We start from the raw sequence: 23,216 nt of genomic DNA on the forward strand, positions 1-23,216 counted from the left end.
TCAATGAATACACGGTGTAATTCCCTTTGCTTTTCTCTATACTTCTCTGCTGTCACTTTTAGAGCAAACATGGCATCCGTTGTACTTTTACCAGCAACAAATCCAAAATGCTCTTCACTAATGTTTACATCTTTTCTAATCCTCTTATCGATTACTTTCCCCCGTTGTGTGGTTCATTAATTCTTGATGCCCCTATATTTGCCACATTCTTGAACATCTCCCTTATTTTTTAATGGGGATCAACGTACGTTTTGTCCATTCTTCTGGCATTTTTTCTTTCAGTAAGATGTTGAATAACAGTACCAGGAAAGTTAACCCTTCATCTCTAATACATTTCCGGACTTCTGCTGGTATCTCGTCTGGTCCAACTGCTTTCCTCCTTTTCATCTTGCGCACTGCATCCCACTCCCACACCTCATTCTTGCTCATTTCATTTACTATCTTCTCTTTAGGTTGTACAACTGCACTTCTCTCCCTGTCATTCTCTTCATTCATGAGGTGCTCGTAGTATGTTTTCCATCGTGCTCGAATCTCTTCATCTTTGCCCAATACTCATCCATTATCATCTTAATATTTTGTATATCTCCCCTATCCTTGTCCCTCTGTTTCGCTATTCTGAAAATATATTTCTGCCAGTATTTACTTTCTCATTGCTCATATTTATCTTTGAATGACGGACTTTGCTTTTTGCTTCTCTCTTTGCCTGTTTATCTGTCATCTGCATTTTTTGCGGCCGCAAATATCAGGGCGATCCGCAAATTTTGGCAAATCGTGCAATTTTGGGAATTGGCAAATCGCGTGCAATTTTGGAAAAAGAAGCGAAAACAATATAACGAAAACAAAAGTGCGAAACTTGAGAAATGTTGCAGCTTTGCCTGGGCCCAAGCCAAAGGAAGCTACTCTCTACGGATAATGATCAGCGACATCTATGTAGTCCTAGATAATGATCCTTTAAAATCTTTGTAACAAAGCTATTCACAGTCATTTCATTTCTCAAGTCAAATAAATCGAGTCAATTACACTTCCAACTTCAGTCATGGATCGTTTCGTCAAAATCTCAATAAGGACCCAAAGTGCGGCAAAAGTTTGTCTTTTTGGCAAATTTCGGGGGTTTTTTTGGCAAATTTTAGGTCCCAATTTGGCAAAAAATGCAGATGACAGTAATGACAGGTTTATATTCATCTACTTTCATACCATCCCTGTTTGTCTCAATATTCTTCCTTGCTTCTCTCTTTTTCTTTATTGCTTCTTGAACTTCTTCATTTCCTCACCATGTTTCTTTCCCTCTTCCCGATCTCACTCCTTGCACTTATAATTTGGCCACTTCACGGATTGTATCAGCAGTTATTTTCCATTCCTTTGGGAAGTCAAGCCTCCCCACTACCCCATATAATTTTGTGGTGATCTGGCAAAATCCGTCTCATCGGAAATTCGAATCAATCCTTCGAATAGAGGCACCATTTCTTGACAAAATACAATTTAAATCTTGTAATTATCTTAATTAGTGTCGAAGCTATTCACATTTAAAGGCAGGAGGTGGGATGGGGGTCAAAATAAAGCAACAGAGAAAATCGCTTTGTTTGTTTGTTTGTTTTTAAGGGTTTTACGGCGCTTGCAACACATTAAGGTCATATCAGCGCCGGCAAAAAGGAAGAAAATGGGATAGTAAAAAGTTCCAGAGTTACAATTAAAGCATCAAAAAAAAAAAAAAATAAAAAAAATAAGGCGAAACAAAAGGGAGCACACTATCAAAGTAGGTAGTATCTAAATTTGACAAGACATCTATGGACTAAAGGTTCTACTATCCAGGAACAAGCACAAGTCTCAGTAAGAAAAACATTGTTTGTTTGCATTGTGTTTCAAAGGTATTTACGGGCTTGAACACTAAGGTCATCAGCGCCAGTAACAACGGAAGGAAAATGGGAAGTAAAAGTTCTAGAAATTAAATTAAAGAACAAAAAAAGTAAGACAAAGGAATGGTTCAGATAGGGAAAAAATGTAGTTCCAAAGCACTATCAAGTACTTGGTTTGAGATCACTAAAAAGTACTCTTCCAGACAAAGCCAAGGTCCCATAAGAGGAATACACTCAAATGTTATACAAATTAAATATAATACGTAACAAAACATAAATACAGTTCAAAACAGAGAGAATAACAAGAAAAAATAATTCATCTCAAAACTAAATTATTTCATTTGACTGTTTTCCCTCTCAGCCAGGTATCCGACACAGGGACCAGGACAAACCAAGTAATACTCATTCCAAGAAAAGACAGAAAGCAATGGAAACATATATAGGGGGATAGAAGAACAAGTAAGTACCTTTACCCAACTATGGGGGGTCAGGAACCCCACCCAAAATAATCGCTTTTAAAGCCAAGACATACATGTAATACGCTCAGAAAAAAAAAATAAAATCTATAAGCTTCAAATTGCAAAATCCTTTCTTGAGAATGTAGTTTGATGGATACTAAAAACAATGAAGTGAAAAAACGAAAATCATGAAGACAACAATTTTTCACCGTTATTCACTTGTATCTCAAAACTAACTCCTGCGACATCCGATGGGTTTTGCAAAATCAGCACCTATTTTATTAGTAGATTATCAGGGAAAAGGAGTCATTTAAAAACGATCTCATTTTTTAATCAATATTTATTTGTTTTTATTTATATTCTTATTTAAACAAATAGAACGAACTATGATGATTTTCACAAATCCATTTTGATTTCAAACCAAAAATAACCACATTTATCTGATAAAAACAAACTATGTACAGGTTCTTCTTAAAACAAAATGCTATCAGCCTCATATTGATTTATTTTCATGACTCAGACATGGAATCTGGTGCATCTTCTCTCAGTCGAATGACATTCTTGACTGGATCACCAGTAAAATTGTTTTGTCAATTGTAGTAGTAATTTAATTATCAATAATCATTAAAAAAAACACACAAACGTCCAAATATCTCCTCAAGTCCTTTAAGCTTTTAGTTAGATTTAAAGTAAATCAAGGCTTCATTTATTCTGAATATTTTTTTAACGACAGAGCAGCTACTCCAATACTGATTTAACTTTAACAGAGTAATAAGTGTGGGGGAAAAATATATACTTTAATATACTTTCTTGATTTACTCTGTTTGTAAACGTAAAGGACTTGAAATTTGAAAGCTCAAACTCACACAGTCTGATCTGAACAAGTTTTAAGCATGTATACTTAATATTGCTTATCATGCCTTTTTGAACTTTAACGATTACCATCGTTTGTGCCTTCATAAACACACAGTTGGTGCACTCAAATAGATATCAAGACACAAACACTCTCAGATGACAATTTTATTGACAAGATACACATCGTTAGTGACATGTACAGAAGTGGCATGATTCGCCATTTTATCCACGAACTCATTCATAAGGTAAAACGTAGTGTGACCTTTTCTCAAATATATATATTTCGAAAATAAAAGAGATATAATACGTTGTGACAGTCATAGGTCAGTTCAGTACCTTAGATGACATAAAACAGAAATAAAAGAAAGGAGAATAAACCCAATGTAATGGAGGTTAAGCCCGACTTCTGGCACTTTCAATTCCCCCCCCCCTCCCCAACCCCTTGAGTAAGATTGTTAACTGCCAATCTGCTCACTTGGAGGACAAAATGGCAGAGTCCTGCTGATATCGAACACGTGTTTGACAGCTTATCAATAATTTCATCTGGGAATGCCGAAGGAAAAACATCAGAGATGAAGTTCGAAAGTGTTGAACTTCATATTCTTAAGTACTGACTCCCCCCCCCGCGTCTCCCCTCTCTCTCTCTCTGTGCATGTGTGTGATACTTAGAAAAAATAATTGTCCAAAGATAGCCCTGAGAATTGAGACACTGAGAATTGAGACAACTAAAAATTTAGATAGAAATATGAACTGATTTCTACTCGATGTTTTCTTATATATCCACAGTAATGCTCTAGTTACAATACAATTTTCTAATGCTTTAATCAGCAATGCCCAGTGCTTTCAACTGTCAATTGAAACAAGTGCGGTCCTTTGGAAGATTGTTTACAGTTCTGGAAAGCTATTATTTCTTTCACCTTGAATGAAAATATAGAATATAGACGAAATGTATCTTATACATATGCTAAAAATAATTGAGTTGTTGTATCAGTATCAGTTGATGAGTTCATAGATGAAATAAACGCTCCAGCTCATTTAACACAAAATAAAACAGTCTGAAACACCTGATTTGAAACTTTTAAGTGTAACAATAATTTAAATGGGACAATGGAATAAAATAAGAAATCAACAAAACTTTCTAACCCCATTAATCTGAATCGAATGACACAATATTGACGACTTGAAACAAATATAAATAAACATTGAAACCATATACAGTTGATATATATATATGAGGTTGTGCCAAACGGTGGCTTTTTTGTGACATTCGCCATACAAAATACTCCAGTACTAAGTAATTTTGAAAAACTAAGGGAAAATTAGCTTTCACCAGTTTCTCTGGGTTATGAAGAATAAACCAAACACTGACATTCTAGAATCAAAGTTATAGTAGGTATAGCTTTTTAAAAGTGTCGAAAAAGTGTGGACAAAGTCGATAGTCGTTACACACTTTTTAAAAACCTTTGAGAAACTATTTCTGTTATTCTAATGGAACCACATCGCCAGTTTTTGGATTATTTAACATTATTCAACCAATAGAAACTGATGAAAACGAAATTTTTCCTTAGTTCTTCCAAATAATTTAGTACAGGAGTAGTTTTGTGGTGAATATCACGAGAATGACCTTTTGGCACAGCCTCATATAAATTGTGACCAGAAAAAAAAAGAAAACAAAACAAAGTTTGATATTCTTAATATTCTTAACACATTATTGAGGGTATTTGGAACATCTATACACAATTAACTTTGTTGAAATTTCAATGAAATCGAAATTAGCTAAGGTACTTGATGTGATTTCTCCGTCCATCAATGCATTTCTTGATCTGATACTCGAAATGATTTAATGTTTTCCTTTTGGTGAAATCCTTCACCTCCCTTACATTTGCATTTTAGATCTTCAGAGGATTTAAAATTCATCAAAAAGTCATAAACCCATTTCAACAATGTTTTAGGCTTATGCCATTATTTCCTTCTGTTGAATGTCAATGCTCTACAAAAAGTCTTGAATTTTCATATATGATTTAGTTTCCAAATAGCATTTCAGAGTAAAAGACCTTTGATGGTCACTTAACTATTTATTCATGGGAACCAAGATGGAGAATTGCTAGTGTAAAAGCAAAATGAAGAGGGGAAAGGTTCTAGACCTGAAGTTAAAAGCAACAAAGAAAATGTAAGTAAAGGGAGAATGATTAACATAGGGATCAGAGGAAGATTCCATGAGCAATGTCAATCTGCCTATTTTGACATCATTACCTTAAAATCCCATTCAGGCACAAGCAAATGATCCAGCCATGAAAGATACATTCAACTGCTTCCAAAGTATAATATATTTAAAAAAGAAAAGCTATGATCGTACATAAAAGAGGGATTGGGTACAAGGAAAAAAAGATATCATCTCTCAAACAAATTTTAAAAAAAAAAAAAAAAAAAGATCTTTATATTTTACTGCTTCCCTCTTAGCTAAGAGTCTCGAACAGGACTAGGAAAAATACCCAGAAGACAAATAGCAAGGGAAAAGATATAGAAGGATAGAGGACACAGCAAGAGTGACATCTATGCCCATAATGGGAGATCAAAAGACCCCATCCCAGACAAGACTGTTCATCTGTGGTGCTGATTGGTGCGGTAAAGAAAATGTTGTCATCTATTTGGTTTACCTTTTTTTTCTTCTGGTCGGCTAGTATATAAATATATATGGTATATATACACACAGAAATGTACGATGAAATGTGACTTACAACATGGAGTGCGTAGCACATATATTTTATGGAATTCTATTTACAAATTTACAGTAAAAATCTGTTAGCTCTGCATCATTTAAGAAAAAGAGTTGTCACAATATTTTGCAAAACCCTCATATATGCAATACACATAACAGTTATATACTTTCTTTCTTGATATACACCTTCAGATTCAGCCTAAACATTACCAAATTATGTTCCATTCATACATAAAGAATAAAAACGGGTGCAAATAGACTTAGAAAAGTACATTTTCAAAATGAAATGAAACTACTGTCTTATCCCTATCAAGCACAATATGTCAACAAAATGGTGCACTTATTTGTTAGAGAAACTCTGAACGTAAACTAGCCTATGGTTCTGACCCTATTTAGTTAAAAACAAAGGAAAGGGAACACTCCAATCTGGCATCTCTGTTGGGCTATTTTAGTGATGGGTCACACACATCTATGATCATGAGTATTTACAGACAATACTAATACTGTATCACCCACCACATGTGTCGTGGTGTGTAGCAGATGCGCCAGATGGGAAAGATGCGCTTTATAGGGATAATACGGTAATTTAAAAATAAAAAAAACCAAAACAACTCATTAAAGCATAAAATATTTTGTGTATCAAACTTCAAAGAAATACAAATATTCTTCTGATTATTTTTAGCTAACCTTATATTAGCAGCCAGGAAAAAAATAAGTTAAAGTTATACAATTGGCTAAAGAAAAAAACAAAACAAAGTAGCTCCAAGTAACAAGAGGCTCTGTCGTATCTAGATTATCCAAGACTCCACTATGAGTTCTGGCACGATGATAAGCACCAAACAACAATGAAAATTTGAAATGAAATTTGAAAGATTTATAACATTGTTCCTAGAACAGGAGCTTTGTATTTTACTAACATGAGACAAAACACCAATAATCTTTGACTTGTAAGCATATTTCTTTTCTTTTCTATATATTTTAAAAAATTATTGATAAAAAAATCAAATACACATGTGACTTATTTTACTTATACTTATAAATAGTTTTGTGGTGCCTGCAACACTTTCATGTCATTTCAGATCATGTGAAAAGGAAGATAGTGGAAGAGTAAAAATAATTGGATAAAATTAAAAAGTAAAGTAAGACAACTGGGACAAGTTCAACAGAGATCAAAAGTAGATTCAAGAGCAATATGTCCTTGTAGCAAGACTGAAACCATTCAAAAGTTTCACACTGAAACCTTCACAAGATCTCCACCACAAGGGATACTCTTAATAGAAAAACATGGCAAAAAACCCCCCCAAATTATAAATGACAACATATATAACGGAGAGATGGTTTACAAGAAAAAAAATCACTTCCCAAAAAGAAAAAAAAAAAAAAAGAAATCCATCTACTTCCGCCAACAAAAGGCTAAGGTACTCCCACCCTTAATCATTGGCAATACTTCTAGAATGTATAACTGCCAGGACAAAACATGACTAGTTTAAACAGAGAACCAAAGTAATTTAAAGGCAACCTATCTGTGAGAAAAAACGAAAATTTGACATAAAAGCTAAAATCAAACTACTCAAATAATTTAGCCTTGATGCAAGCACAACTCAGAGTCCATCCACAGGGATACATTCAAATCCTTATTAATTAAAATGTAACACGATAGCACACAAACATGATAAATAATTTATACTTTCTCTCGCACCTAAAGATTTTTGCCAGAGCCCAGATAAATACTTAATACTCCTACCCTAGAACAAAGGCACAAAGCCACATGAAAAGAACACTAGATATAAGAAGAGGGTAGAAAAGACCCCAAAGACCAAATCATTAGTCCAGAGGTATTCCTTATCTTGCCAAGTTTGGGACATCAACATCACTCTATGAAATCTGGTTAGCATTACGTAACTGTAATAAAATTAGGTATGCAAGCTGGAAAAAAAAAATGAAAAAAAAAAAAAAAGAGTGATAAATAGATAATTTTCCAGCAGGCAGGACAAGATATTCAAACAAGATATATTATGTGATAAGACTTTCTATAAAAATAAAGAGACGTGATTATTTTCTTTTGCCTATGAATTGATGAATATGTTGTGATAATGAAATTCAGCTGTAGACAGAGTTCCCAGCCCATTTGTGAACCATAGAAAAATTGGACCAGTAGTTTATATATTACCGACCAAAAATTTAAAAAAAAAGAAAGAAAGAAAATGCATTAAAATAAAAATAAATAAAAGGAAAGGAGCGTTAAAAAAAAAAAAAGGAGAGAGAGAGAGAGAGAGAGAGAGAGAGAGAGAGAGAGAGAGAGAGAGAGAGAGAGAGAGAGAGAGAGAGAGAGAGAGATTGGAGAAACACGAGTCAAAAATATAGGTCTATTCTTAAAAAAAGGGAACTTCATTCCAATGTACTTTGAACTCAAATGCTGACTTTAAAGAGGGGTCTATAATTAGAACCATGATTGTTGAACCCTTCTTTCATCACAGTAGGTTTTGTTTAACGACTTGTTTGTTTTTAAGGGTTTTACAGCGGTTGCAACACATTTCAGACACATCAGTGTTGTTAAAAAGGAAGAAAATAGGATCGTCAAATACTCTTAGAATTACAATTAATATACCAGAGAAAGGAGAGACAAACGGGAATTGGTTCAAATAAGGAACAAATGTAGATTCCAACAGCATACCATAAATGTACTTAGAGACATGTTAAAAAGAAAAAATATAACTATCAGTACATGACACAGAGATGATTTACAAGTACAAGGAAAAAAATATCACCTCCCAAAACTAACACCATATATTTGACGGTTTGTTCTCTGCAAGAACTACGACAGGGATAAGGACAAAACCAAGTAAGCCCATTCCAAGACACAAGACAAAACAAGTAACTCAGAAAACAGATATAGGGAGATAGAAGATGCAGCAAGTGACCTCTTGCCCACCATGGGAGTTAAAAAAAGTCCCCGACCAGTTTAATTTCTTGTACATTGCCTGTAGTTCCAAACCATGAAGACTAGATGTACACATTTAAGTATTGAATATCATGGGCAATGATTTGTTTGTAATGACTAAATGAAATGAAAAGAACCAAAAAACAAAACAAACTAACTACACACAGTTGCAATGGGTGAATAAATCCAGGCAGTGTTGGTTCATATATGTATGTAGAGTCATCAATTGCTTCTTAAAACCACACAATTCAATTTTTCAAACAAAAAAAAAAAAATTCAAAAATTCACGAGATCCAAAACATTATTATTGTGGAAATTTATCTATAAAGGTTCTTCAAAATATTAAGGTGCAAAAGTATACAATAATAAAATAGTATTTTAAAGTCACTTTTTTTCTCTCTCTCAGATCAGTTAGCTTTGTGAAAAAGATTCTAAGTGATATTGTTGGGAGTAAAAATAAAACAATTGCATGGAAAATGTAGAATACGAAGGAGGGGCTTAGCTCAAAATCATTAATATAGGCAAGCAAATTGCAAAATATTTTGCAATCATTACCTACTGATATACATAACTAATAGTTAAAAATTCCTTTAATGAACTGAAGTAAAAATACAAAATATTTTTTTAAAAACAAAAAAAATAAAAGCAAAACAAAACAATTTCATCACTTTTTTCGTCACTCTGATTAATTTTAAAAAGTATATTATCATAAATAAACGCATAACTATGCAAGAGAAGGCAAGAATTTGTAGAAAATCAATGACCATGACGATAATAAATATACCACATAAACATAAATGTACAACTAAATAGAATCATGAGCAAAAAATATCAACAGATATATGATGTTTTACACATCCATATATTACTTGATTACCCTACTGATTATTACCCCCCCCCCCTCCAATAAAAAAAAAAAAAAAGAGAAAATAAATTACAATTAAACATAACCCATTTAGCCATTTTAGTTTTTCATTTGCACCATTATACTTATTCTGTCAACAAAGCTTAAATCAATTATGGGTACAAAAAGTTTATAATGGAAAAAAAGCTCATAAAGATCTAAGGAGGAAAACAACAACAACATAATCCCCCCTCCCTAAAAAAAAAACCAAACTTAGTCCCTTTATTTTATGCACAGCAATGGGGAAATATATTTCTAATTTGTTCAACTATGATATCACGAGGAACCCCTATCTGTTTTTCATAGCCTTTTCAGAAGAAAAACAAATTGGTGAAAGCTGAAACCAAATTGAAAAATAATTTGCGAGTTCATCTCATTTCGTAATGAAATATAAACCATAAATATCTAAGTAAAATAACAACTGGTAATTTGCAATAATTGACTCACACAGCATTTAAACTTAATTATTAGTTCATATATAATATTTCTTACAGGAACAAAAAAGTCCTGTAAAATAACAATAACGGGATTTAGTGAAGAAAGAAATTATTATACTTTTACTGACAATTGATCTTTTGGGTCCGCTAAATAATCTTATAAATGTGGACTAAAAATCAATTTTAGCAGGAACAATGTGAAAAGGCATTTAAAAGAAAAGTTGGGATATAATCCCCGTAAAAATTTGGAAAATCTAACACCTTCTGTTAACAATGTTAACATCTAATGAGTATAAAAGATTAATCTCTAACCATTAAGTCCATGTGTTAACAGAGAATATACACGTTTCTGAATTTCATACCTCTAAATAGGTAAGAAATTCCCCACCTATGCACTGTCCGTTGTAGTCAATACACCAAAAATCATAAAAGAAGCACAAAATACAAATGTAAATGAAAAACCCTATTCCTGCTTAATATCTGCTTCGGTGAGTGGGGTGTTTGTGGTCGGTGTGGTAGTCGCTGTAGACGGTTGTTGAGATGTGTTTTTATCTCCTCCCCAAGAGTTAGGCTGTAGAGCGGGAGAATTGTGAAATTTGTCGATGTTGCTTTCTTCATTATTAGTGGGTTCAAACTGTGAGTTTTCTAACCTTGTGATCAAACGCTCATCTTCATCTCCAAACTCTCCTCCCATCAAAGTAGGTTCCCCAACGACCATAACATCCTGCTTGAAAAATGATAAAAGGAAACAATTGAATAATGCATCCAAAAAAAAAAAAAAAAATTATAAAACTGCAATGATTTTGCATACATCCCTCCCCTCCCCATCTGAAAAGAACAATGAACCAAAAACCAAAACAAAACAGAAACAATCCCTGAAATCAGGACAATATTACAGCAATGCTTATCTCTCATGGAAACCCTAGCATTGTAATAAATTGCACCATACTGTAAATGTTGTGGAATGCAAATGCAAAAATGGATTTAAAACATAATTCAAAGAGCAAATATACTTTGTAGAGATTGGGCTTTGATTGGAGAATAATAATCCCTTAAAACAGACAAACAAAAAAAAAAAAAAAAGAAAAGAAAAGAAAAAGTAAAAATTGTACATCTTATAGGTGAGGAAATATTGTCGGGCCAGGACAAAATACATAATATGCATATCACCAAGTTCTTGATCGGGCATCCAGTATTACTCTACAAGATTATGATGCCGACAATTCCATATTTGCTACATTCCTGTCACTTATTTCTCCTCTGGCATTTAGGTTTGGTGTAGTATAGGTTTCATTAACACCCAAATAGATACAAGGATAGCATACATCACCACTGGACAATTAGATTTTCTACACTCTGCATTCTAAAAAAAAAGTAAGACAAGGGTGCAAATAAAATATACATCCCCTAATCTCTTAAAATTTCAACAAGGCTCTGGACTAAATTTGGCTTCTAAATCCAATGAAAGGATACAAAGCTAAAACATATTAAGGGATAATAGAAATATGATACAGCACAAAGAATTTATTCCTTCTTATATTCCAAAAACAAATGCTTGTTCCTTTTTTCCAATTCTGAAAAAATCAAAAACAACAATCAACCATTACCATGGCAAATCACTCTGTTACACTTTCTGTATTTGTTTAGCGATCTTTTTATTCATGAATGAGAGGCATCTCCAATTAGAATAATTTTACATGAAAGCTTGAACATGGCACGACAATTCATAACTAATGGAATATAGTAAGGACAGTGCAAAAGATTATTCCCTAAATATTGCAAAATCTATTTTTGTATACTTACACCAGGTACAGTTGAACCCAGATTGAAGCCTTGTGGACCTGGTGATCGCTTCTTCCCAGAGGAGGGTGTATCACGGTTATTCACATTACCACTGGCGTTGTTACTTGCAGAACCTTTCCGTTTTCTTCTCTTACTTGGAGGTCTTGATGTTTCTAAAACAAAAAGAGAGAAGACAAGTAAATCATTCCATTGTATTAAAAAAAGTTTGACACACATAACACACATCTAAACAAACTAGGACAAACCCAGGAGGGATCAAATTTTATAACAATGTAGCTGAATAACTTTTTTGATATGTATTTGATTATTCAGAAAGTGACAACTTTGATTTCAAATCCTCCATTCACAGTCTGCATAGAATAGAATGAAGAAAAAAAAAAAATCACATTATCTCAATCGACAGCCATAAAACTGACATTGCTTATCGAATAATACAGAAATCAAATTCATAAGTGTTGAAAGTAAAGAAGAAGGATTAAATAGAAGACAATGGTCAAGCTCAAAGAACACCATGCTATAATCAAATTCATAAGTGTTGAAAGCAAAGAAACGGAGGATTAAATGGAAGACAATGATCAAGCTCAAAGAACACCATGCTCTAAAGTTTTAACGTTTTTTTTCTTCTTTGAAAAATGACAGTTTATATATTGATCCAATTGAAAGGTTGAGATCTAACATAACACCAAGATTAATTTTCTTATACAGAGACCTAAATATCTAAAACTGTACTTTGACGAAATATAAAGGAATTTCAGCCTTATAATCACCATTCAATTATCGTTTGCTGTTAAGCATCCAAGATTTAATCGATTTGCAGCAGCACCTCATATTTGAAGTCAAAATTTTGAGACCAGAATAAAATTTAGCTGTGAGTGATCAGCATACATCTTGCAAATCATTCCATTGGAGCTGATGACATCACCAAGAGTCCGAGTCAGAGGTAAGAAAATATTTTTATATAAAGAATTTTACAGCATTTACTACAATTTTAGGTCATTTCCGTGCCAGAAGATGATGGGATAATTCAAAATTATATCTAGAGTATGATTCTTTTTAACTTTAAAAAAGTCAAGGAGACTAATTTAAATAAAGAGCAGAATGGACAACAAAAGCGATCTATCTAAGTATCTTATTCCAGAGAACAAGGGGAGTACAGTACACTCAAATGGTTACAGAATACAATTAGTAAATAAATAAAATACATGCTATCAAGAGAGGACAAACAATGTTTAACATATCATCATTCACATCACATTCAGACTGATGCCCTCTCAACCATTAAATCAACCTCTCTACATCCCTGAAGTTGTTCTCTACAGTTCAAAATGGAAGGGTTTAGCCATAAGTGGAAGGAGACCATGATAGGTCTGTTTATATGCGCAAGATTCAATGGAATGTCAACTTTATAAACAGTCAAACGTGCCAACATGAGCAATTGGTTCTGACTTGATGATGTAGGAATTGTACTTTTTAATCAAACAGACCATGTTAACCACACACCTAGCAATTTGCTAACCTGATTCTATCTTGCCACTATCATATTCCTCACAATCATATCAATTTTGTAGAATGTGTACGAACTAGCAAGTTAGGGAAATGTTGGCCAACAGTTACACATGACACACTACAAAGTCATTGACTTGCAGTGTAATGCAAGGTTACAATTACATATGATAATAGACAATAGGGATAATGCTAACATTTGCATATCGTGCTAATAGCTAAAATATAAGATCACCGAATCGCTCATTTACCTAAGCCCATGGTGTGGTTATTTAGGATAATACAGTATAGAAGTTTCATAATTCTTTATACGTGTCGCCTTTTGGCAAGTGTAATGTTTGTTTGTTTTTAAGGGTTTTACAGCGCTTGCAACACATTTAGGTCATATCAGCGCCAGTAAAAAGGGAGAATTTGGGATAGTAAAAAGTTCTAGAATTACAATTAAAGCAACCAAGAAAAGGTAAGACAAAGGGGAATGGTACAAATAGGGAATTGGTGTAGATCCCAAGAGCATACCATCGATGTACTTAGTTTGAGATCACCTAAAAGTCTCATCCAGACACGAGCACAGATCCCTACTAAGAGGAACACACCCAAATGCTTACACTATAAATTCAAAACAACAAATGTAATAATACATAATAGAGAGATGGTTTACAAGGAAAAAAATATAATCTCCCAAAACAATAACTATACATTTGACCATTTCCCTCTGAGCCACGTCATCTCATTTCAAGACAAGGACAAAAAGCAAGTTGGAAAACAGATATCGGGGGATAGAAGACACAGTAAGTATCTCCCTGCCCACTATGGGTGGTCAGGAACCCCAACTATTTGGCAAGTGTAATGATACTTTTTAAATCACTGGAAATATTAATTAACAGTATAATTTTGGGATCATTCTTTTCTCGATTCAGTAAGCAGAGCATTATAAAAGAAAAGCAAACTTTTTCAAGCTCATGGAAAAAAATAAAAAATTTAAGAGAGAAATTAGTACAACAACATCAAAAATAAAATTGGGACGATGCTTGCCTTTACCTGGTGGCGCAACCATTCGCTGCCACTTTTGGAAGAGAGTAGTTTTGAGACAGTCGCGGGGATTGAGTCCATATGCTTTATGTCTAGACATCAGCTCCTGCATAGGCTCCAGGATAACACACAACTATTAAAGAGAAATATTGTTTAAAAAAACACAATGAACAAAGAAAAAAAGTACAAACTGTCATTTTGGTGAAACATAAAATAGTTTATTAATTATTTGTATTCAAAATTCCTTGTTCAGTCAGCTTAATCGTACTCTATGTTCCCTCTTTAAAAAAATGAATACCATCTTGTGTCTGGTTTATAAATCAAGAGAAATTAATTCCTCGAACAACTGTGATATTTGTTTTGCTTTCTGTATTTTTAGGGATTTCACTAGGTTTGAGAAACTTAAAGAAGAATCCACCAGCCCAGAGGCAACCCCCCCCCCCCCCACCATCCAAATTTGCTGTGAGACAAGCTTGACACTTTATGTAATATTGATGTTATGTAATGTAAACCATTATTTCCAACTCTAAGGATATGCCTGAACCAGATCTTGTGCAGTTCAATTCACTAGAACAAAAAGTAAAAGTTCTGTTGGTCAATAAATTTTTAAATTATATTTACTGCTATCCCATGGTTTGGTAGCAAAAATCAGGGGGGAATAACCTCTCTAAATCATACAACCTTGCAAAGTTAAAAAAAAAAAAGGTAATGAATAAGGTTCTGATTTTATTCTTATAAATGTTTGACCCTTTGCTAAATTTAAATCTACATAAGCACGACTTCAAACACTTTCCATTCTACGAATCATTAAAATATTTCAATGACTCACCCTTAAGAAATTAAGTGTGCAACTTGTAAGACCCATTCTTGTTATATTTTTCGATAGCTGTTCCACCATAGTTGGGTCTTGCTGTGAAATAGAAACAATAAGAAAAACGATCTTTAAGTTCTGTAAATTAATATACATCTAAAATATATTTATTTTCAAAATCAAGGTAATAACTCATACAAATATACAAGACGTTCACAACTGAAACTTGAGTTTTCCTGGGTTGGCATTTAGTGAGTTCTTTAAATAATACTCAGAGAGTGTCTGTTAATCTCTCCTCAATGGTCATGAAATCAGAGGCCGGGATGCAAGACACAGATCATCGGCATATAGAAACCTCCGGATGTTCTCAAATTCAGGCTGGTCATTGGTATGAATGTTGAAAAGGATAGGTGCAAGTACCGATCTTTGGCAGTTTCCATTCTTTTGTGATCTCCATCTGCTTTTCTTCCCATCCATTTCCACAAAAAAGTGATGGTTTGACATAAGGGATTTTATTGTTGCAACAACTACTTTTGTGTTACGAGTTACCCTTGCAACCTTTAGGAGGAGTTTCCTGTGATTTACTGTGTCATAGGCAGCTGTCAGGTCTACGAACACAGCCCCTGTAATTTGTTTGTTCTCGTAGCCATCTTCGGTGTATTGTGTCAAGTTCAGGAGTTGGTCACAGCATGATCTTCCAGGGCTGATACCAGCTTGGTCAGGTGACAGATGTTCTTCTTCCGTTTAAATCACAGTCGCGCATTTAAGATTTGAACACTATGTGGTAAAAATGAATTAAGGTGACGTCTTGTCTTTGTTTTTATTGATAGAAGATGACGGCTCCTCGTGGAGAACTTAATTTACTCTTTATAGACAAAATAAATAGTAACCACTTCCAGAATCCACTTTTAAATCTGTTGTGACCCACCCAGATAATACTATATTGAAGTCCCTTTATGAACATTCAGGTCAACAAACTGAGTAAAGTGTTTAAAAACACTAAAAGAGTGTATGATTGTTAAAAATGCTTAAATAATTTAAAAATTAAACATTTTAAAAATCAATAATGCGTAAAACACTCATTTTTAACGTAAGGTTGACACCACTATGATGGTAATTGTAATATTGATGTCTCAAGCAGATGCCTAAAAAGGGGGGGAGGGGGGTCCGTGTTGATGTTAGTGATGGTCTAATCTAGTTTTGAGTTTGAATGGGGTCAGAATACTCCAGAGACTTGATCACGAGTCTTCCTATGTCAATGGGGGAGAAAAATGACCATCACTGGTCTTTACCATGGATGGTCAGACTATGTCTGACCGGTGCCAAGGATTTTTAAAATGGTCGTAGCTAGATAAAGCCTTGTCATTTTTTGCATTCGTAATTTTGTCCTGCCCCAGAGTTAATTCTTCAGTGAACTTTTTATTTGAATTAATTGAATCTTCAATTATTTTACGTTTTTTTTAACAACAGTAGATGAAAATTTACAATTTGCGACCTTTAAGACCAAGAGGTCAAATCTAGGACTTTACAACCTTGGTGGAAACCCTGTTTAATGCATATAAGGTTACTTTTGATCTTTACTGTTTATGGAAAGATGATTTTAATAAAAGGAAAATGTAAATGGGTTACCTGCATCGCAATGACATTTCTTGGAATGAGTTCTCTATGCTGCCTGATAGCAAAATGCCATGATCGTATCCTCATGAGATCATCAAAGGTGAATTCCAATAATAACCTTCCTTCTGTGATGACTTGCTGGAATTTTAATAAAGAAAAACAAAATTAGCATGACCAAACTACAGTGCAACCCCGATGTAACGACATCCGTTATAGCGACATTCCCTGTATAACGACATGGTACTCAGGTCCCATTTTATTTTACTATATATCATTAGTAATAAAAACCCCTCTATAGCGACGTACATTTCAGCAAAATCCCTGTATAACGACATTTCTGGTCCGACAAACCTTGAAGGTGTTTGTCTACCATGAAATTGTTCGTAACTATTACAAGTGGTATCTTCCATTCTATGTATGTTGTCTACTTGTAATAAGCCCAGAGCTAGTTCTTATTGTAGCCCATGAAAACGCTTCCTTTTCAGCCAATCAATAGTCACATTTGTACAACACCGCAGCCAATCAGAAGGCTCGCCTTTCACCCAATGAATGCCTGTGACAGGTCAACACTGGACTGTTTATAAATCCTTTGTCCACTCTCCATTCATTGCCGGTCCCAAGCCCAGATAAACTACAGGGGGAAACTACATCAACCGACCACAACAATTAATAAACCCACAAGACGATTGACCCGTGTATTCAACATCCCTACAACAGAAGCAATTCAGAAACCCCCCCCCCCCCCCACCCCCATCCAACCTAAAACCTAAACCTAACCTCATTTCCACAATAACCCCATATTACAGAAGTTCGAATATTCCGATCAGCTGATAGGCTGCAGCCTTTCAACTCCCACCAATCAAACCCTCAGAATCCAACACCCCCACCCCCCCTACTAAACCTCTACCAGTCCCAGACAATTTATCTAAACAACATTACAAACAGCCCTGAATCATCAATAAACCGATTGGTACAGGATCTCTGTCATCCACCAATCACAACAACACATTTTATCTACTCTCCACAGCCAACCATGATCAGCTATTTAATTGTTAATTTAAATCATCTAAAAAAGTAACAAAATTTATTACAACCCACCAACCCAATATATCCTCTAACTGACCAACTGCCCAATTAACCCCCCACCCTCCATGAACGCGTTAGACAACATTAATATTTCAACCTTATTTCATCCTTTAACAAAAAAAAAAAAAAAAAAAAATATAAAAAAAATAAAATTATCATAACGAACGATACAGAAGCAGTTAATGCCAATGCCTTTCTACTGCTACTACTACTAAACATAATAATTAACCTGACAAATAAAATTGTTACTAATTAAGAGGGTCATTAGATAGGATGGCCTGGGTCTAAAAAAAAAAAAAACTACAGGGGGAAAATGAAAAAGTATACATTCACTACACAAGACCCAAAACACCTCCTGATATACACACATAGAAAACCTCTCTGTAACGACATCCCTCTATACTTACTTACTTAATCCTCTTCGGGCCTTGAGGCACATAGGGCATCCACCAGACATCTCCATTTTTTGCGATCGGCTGCTTTTGCGGTGGCTGTATTCCAGGACAGGCCTGCTTCCTTTAATTCTTTCTCCATCGTCCTTCGCCAGGTTTCTTTGGGTCTTCCCCGCTTTCTCTTCCCATCTGCTGTCCAGTACAAGGCTGTCTTAGGAAGTGACCCTTTTTCCATTCTGGCCACATGACCCAGCCAACGCCATCTTCTTCTTTTTATTTGGCTATCAATGCTAGTGCAGTCAGCTTTCTTTAATAGATCCACTGTTCTTATTTTTGTAGGCCAAAATAAATTAAAAATTCTTTTTAAACACTTGTTCTGAAAGGCTTCTAGTTTCTGTATTAAGGAGGATGTCATTTTCCAGCTTTCACTTCCATAAAGCAGTACACTTAAAACATTGCTCTTGTATATTTTCAGCTTTGTCTTTCTCATTATTTGCTTTGATTTCCAAAAGTTTTTCAGCATGCCGAAAGCCTGGTTTGCCTTTTGAATTCTGTGCTTGATATCGTGTTCTGCATTTCCGTCGTCTGTTATTTTGGATCCGAGGTAGGAGAACTCTGTTACCTCTTCAATTATATGTTCATCTATCCTAATTTCACTGTCATGTTTTGGATTCACCCTAATGTACACAGTCTTATCGAAATTTATTTTTAGTCCAATTTTCGAGGCGTTCTTGTGTAGTACGTTTAGTTTCTCTGAGGCGTCTCTGTGTGTACTGGAAACTAACGCGATATCATCTGCGTAGTCTATATCTTCCAGAAAAGATGTCAGTGTCCAGCGAATGCCTCTCTTCTTACCATCAATTGTATTTTTCATGAGCCAGTCTAGAGCCAGGATAAACAGAAGCGGGAGAGTATGCAGCCTTGTTTTACACCAGTTGTTACATTAAAGCTGTCTGTTAAATTGTTACCACAGATCACTTGGCATTGGTAGTTGCTGTACATTGCTTTGATTAGGTTGACTATCTTCATCGGTATACCATAATGGCGGAGTATTTTCCACAGGGACTCTCTGTGTAAGCTGTCAAAGGCTTTTTCAAAATCGACAAAATGGTGTAGAGGGGGCTGTTCCATTCAATGCTTTGCTCCAGGATTTGTCTCAGGGTAAATATGTGGTCACTACATGACTTCCCTTTTCTGAACCCTGCCTGCTCTTTTCTAAGAATGTTTTCAATGTGAGGTGAGATTCTTTTCAGAAGGATTCTATTAAAAATTTTGCTCGTTACGGACAGGAGTGTGATTCCACGCCAGTTAGCACAATTTCCTAGGTCTCCTTTCTTGGCTATTTTATGGATGATGCCTTTCTGCCAATCCTCTGGTATTTTTTCCTTTTCCCAAATGTTGGTGAACAGTTTACTGAGAATTTTGGACATTTCTTGCGAGTTCGCTTTAAGCATTTCCGCAGTGATTTTGTCAATACCTGGGGCCTTGCCATTTTTTTGTTGTTGTATTGCCTCGTGCACCTCATGCTCAGTGATTGGACCAAGATTAACCTCTACGTCCATTTCTGCTTCTGGGATATCTGTGTAAGAAGATGGGTCTGGTCTGTTCAGAAGGTTTGCGAAATATTCTCTCCATCTTTCAGTTTTCTCCTTTTCGTCTGTGATGACACTACCATCTTGGGATTTTAATGGTTTCTCTTGACCATAACTTCTGTTTCCCGAGAGCTTTTTTGTGATTTTGTATAGTGTTTGTGTGTCGTGTCTTACAGCTGCATTTTCTGCTTCAGTTGCTAAATTTTCTGCAAAATCTCTTTTGTCTTTCCTTGTGGATTTTTTCACTTCTTTATCCTTCAATGAGTATTCACTGGATAGCCTTTCTTTCAGTCGGGGGGATTTAGCGTTCAGGAGATTTAGTTTGATTGATTTTCTTTGGTTAATGAGCTCCCATGACCTTGCTGATATCCAATTCTCTGTATTGGATTTATTGTGTCCTAAGTGTTCAGTGGCACTTTCCTGCATGACGTGGTTGAAATCTTGGATTGTCATGTTTGTAATATCTTGTATTGCACTGAATTTGTTTCTGACTGAGATATTGAAATTGTTTTGGATATCTGGGATTTTCAATTTATCTGTGTTGAAACGTTTCTCCTTCTGTTTTGCTATTTTTGTTTTCATCAATTTAGTAGAGATTTTGGCTGTGACAAGATGGTGGTCACTTCCAATGTCTGCCAATCGTCTGACTCTGACATCGTTTAGGCTGCTCTTCCATTTTCTGTTTATAATTATATGGTCTATCTGACTTTCTGTTTTCCCATCTGGTGATTTCCATGTCAATTTGTGGATGTTTTTGTGTGGGAAGAAAGTTCCACCAATAATGAAGTTGTGTTCTTCACAAAATTCTGCCAGTCTGCTTCCATTGTTGTTCATTAATCCTATGCCCTCCTTTCCAACGGACTGATTTGTTTGTGTATTGCCAACTCTAGCATTAAGGTCTCCGATGATCATGAGCATATCATGTCTTGGAATGTTTTCAACGGCCATTCTTAGAATATCGTAAAATTCTTCTTTGTTTACTTCATCTGAATCCTCTGTAGGTGCGTAGCATGTGAGGATTGATAGCTTGGTGTATTTTGAGTTGTGTCTTGTGTATAAAAGTCTTTCACTTATCGGTTTCCATTCCAATAGTGACTTGTTGTTTTGCCTGGCTATCAAGAGGGCAACACCTTCTCTGTGTTGGTCATCCTTTCGTCCTGACCAAATGATCAGGTCGCCATTTGAGAGTTGGCGCTTCCCAGCTCCTGTCCATCTTGCCTCTGATATGCCTAGCAAATCGATCCTGTAGTTCAACATCTCGCGCTGGGCTTGTGCCAGTTTTCCTGTTTGATATAGGGTCCTAACATTCCAGCACGAGACATTGAGCTTGCGTTTTGGTGATAACAGATCTGCAATCTGGTCGGGGGCGTCCTTTCGGCTTTGACCTCCTACCGTCATGAAGCCAGTATTCTGGTCCGCTTCTCTGCTGCCGCCGGTTGTGGATTTACGTCTGGTTTCTGTTTCTGTAACAGTTTGCTTTTTATGAGGTGGGTTGTTAACCCTACGCTCAACCCCCATTCCTGGAGGGCCGGTGGATTACTCTTCGTCTGATCTCTCTCCTTTTTTCTCTTATTAGAGGTCCGAGGTTTGAGATACGCAAGCCCTCCCACCACGACAAGGTGATAATCCGTCGGGAGAGGACATCCCTCTATAATGACACGTTTTCCCGGTCACGACGATGTCGTTATATCGAGGTTGCACTGTATATATTAAACAGATGTTCTAGAAGTATGTTAGAACTGTAAATAAGCTCTATAAAATTTACTGAAGCTATTCAACAAACCAAAGACATGAGTTGTTAAACTAATAAGGTCAGTATCAGAGAGGCTTGTTTGTCATTTCAACACCAGTAAAAAGAAAGATGATTGAGGAAAAGTTGTAGATCTGAAGTTTAAAAAGCACCAAAGAAAGTCGAAGAGGACTAGTTCAAATGGGGAACAGAGGATTCCACGATACCAATTACACCAATGTGCCTATTTGACATTAGCTAATGATTCCATCCAGGCTCATGCAGAGGATCCAGCTGTGAAGAATACACTCAAATGCTTACACAAAGTATAATACATTCCAAACTCAAACTAAAAACTATAATAGAGCATAACAGTGTGATGATTTAGGAGGAAAAATATCATCTCTGAAAAGACAACAACAAAAAACGAGCAATACATTTGGCTGCTTCTCTCTCAGCAAAAAGAGACCCTCAGGATCAGGATAAAAACAAAACAAAAAGAGCAATCCCAGTCCAGAACAAAGACTGAGAGCAACATGGAAAGGGAAAACAGATATAGATGGATAGTAGACATCAAGAGTGATCCCAGACCATAAGGAAGAAACTTTAAATTTCAACTCTTCAATAACCTAAGAATTTATTTCCTGACGTCCTCATGTATAGCCTAGCTAGCGAACATTTGTCTAACTCGCAGTGCCACCAACCAAAGCTGGCTTTTTAAAAATCTCACTTTGTCTTAACAACAGATCAGGCCTCAGGGTTCCCTTTAACAGCTTGTTCACGATCATAAAGAACCAGGAGGAAATCGCACAGTACAGCATAGGATTAAAAAAACAAAAAAACAACAAAAAACGCAACTACTGATAACTAATGCTGATGATGATGCAGCGGTGCTGACATAGTTCAAGTTGAGTCGAGTAAACAGCACATCACTCAGCCCGATCATTATTATACAGCAGGTGATGATAATTGTAAACACGTTTAAAATGACAAGCTTTTAATCAAATTATGGCTAACTCTTTAATTTCAAAAAGCAATATGCCATTATTTTCAAGGTAGCTTGCTTAAGTTGAAACTTTACTCCCCCCCCCCCTCCATCATTGGTTGCTCTGCTATAACAACAACTCTCTTTTTTAATGATATATATCTGAGACCAATGTTGAACTTTGGTCTGCCTATGTTAAAAATTGGAATAAGAGTCATAAAAAACTTGATCACTTACATTTGTGAACATCGGTTTTCCATGTTGAGTAACCATAAAGGCATGATCACAATCCAATGTGATGGTTGTGTTATGAAAGGACTCTTTGGGATATTTGAGAAGATAATGTAAATCTGTTACCCCACCTTCAAATATGCTTCTGAAATATCTCGGAATTAATGTCCGACCAATTGCTGTCAAAAATAGAAAGAAAAAGTCCAGTGAAAATAAATGTGAACAAGTGATTTGAAAACATTTTTTTTTCATCTGAAGTGAATTAAAATTT

General features: G+C 35.2%; 1 protein-coding gene across 6 annotated transcripts in view; it reads right to left on the reverse strand.

Moving 5' to 3' along the window:
• Positions 1–2,633: 2,633 nt before the first annotated feature.
• The window catches only part of LOC144966401 (LIM domain-binding protein 2-like), a 41,298-nt gene continuing 20,715 nt past the window's right edge, over positions 2,634–23,216 (reverse strand). For 2 of the 6 annotated variants that reach the window (XM_078902804.1, XM_078902805.1), the window contains exons 4-9: positions 22,952–23,124; positions 16,943–17,068; positions 15,332–15,412; positions 14,506–14,635; positions 11,971–12,122; positions 6,842–10,894 (exon numbers count right to left, since the gene is read on the reverse strand). In XM_078902804.1, coding sequence (XP_078758930.1) covers positions 10,631–10,894; positions 11,971–12,122; positions 14,506–14,635; positions 15,332–15,412; positions 16,943–17,068; positions 22,952–23,124 — 926 coding nt within the window. In that variant the 3' untranslated portion in view covers positions 6,842–10,630. Of the gene's footprint in view, positions 10,895–11,970; positions 12,123–14,505; positions 14,636–15,331; positions 15,413–16,942; positions 17,069–22,951; positions 23,125–23,216 lie in introns of all 6 variants that reach the window. The other 4 variants (XM_078902807.1, XM_078902806.1, XM_078902809.1 and 1 more) reach the window with 4 other exon arrangements.

This window comes from Berghia stephanieae, chromosome 2 (assembly GCF_034508935.2).
Source record: "Berghia stephanieae isolate SIO BIC M18660-M18661 chromosome 2, UCSD_Bste_1.3, whole genome shotgun sequence".
Taxonomy (NCBI): Eukaryota; Metazoa; Mollusca; class Gastropoda; order Nudibranchia; family Aeolidiidae; genus Berghia; species Berghia stephanieae.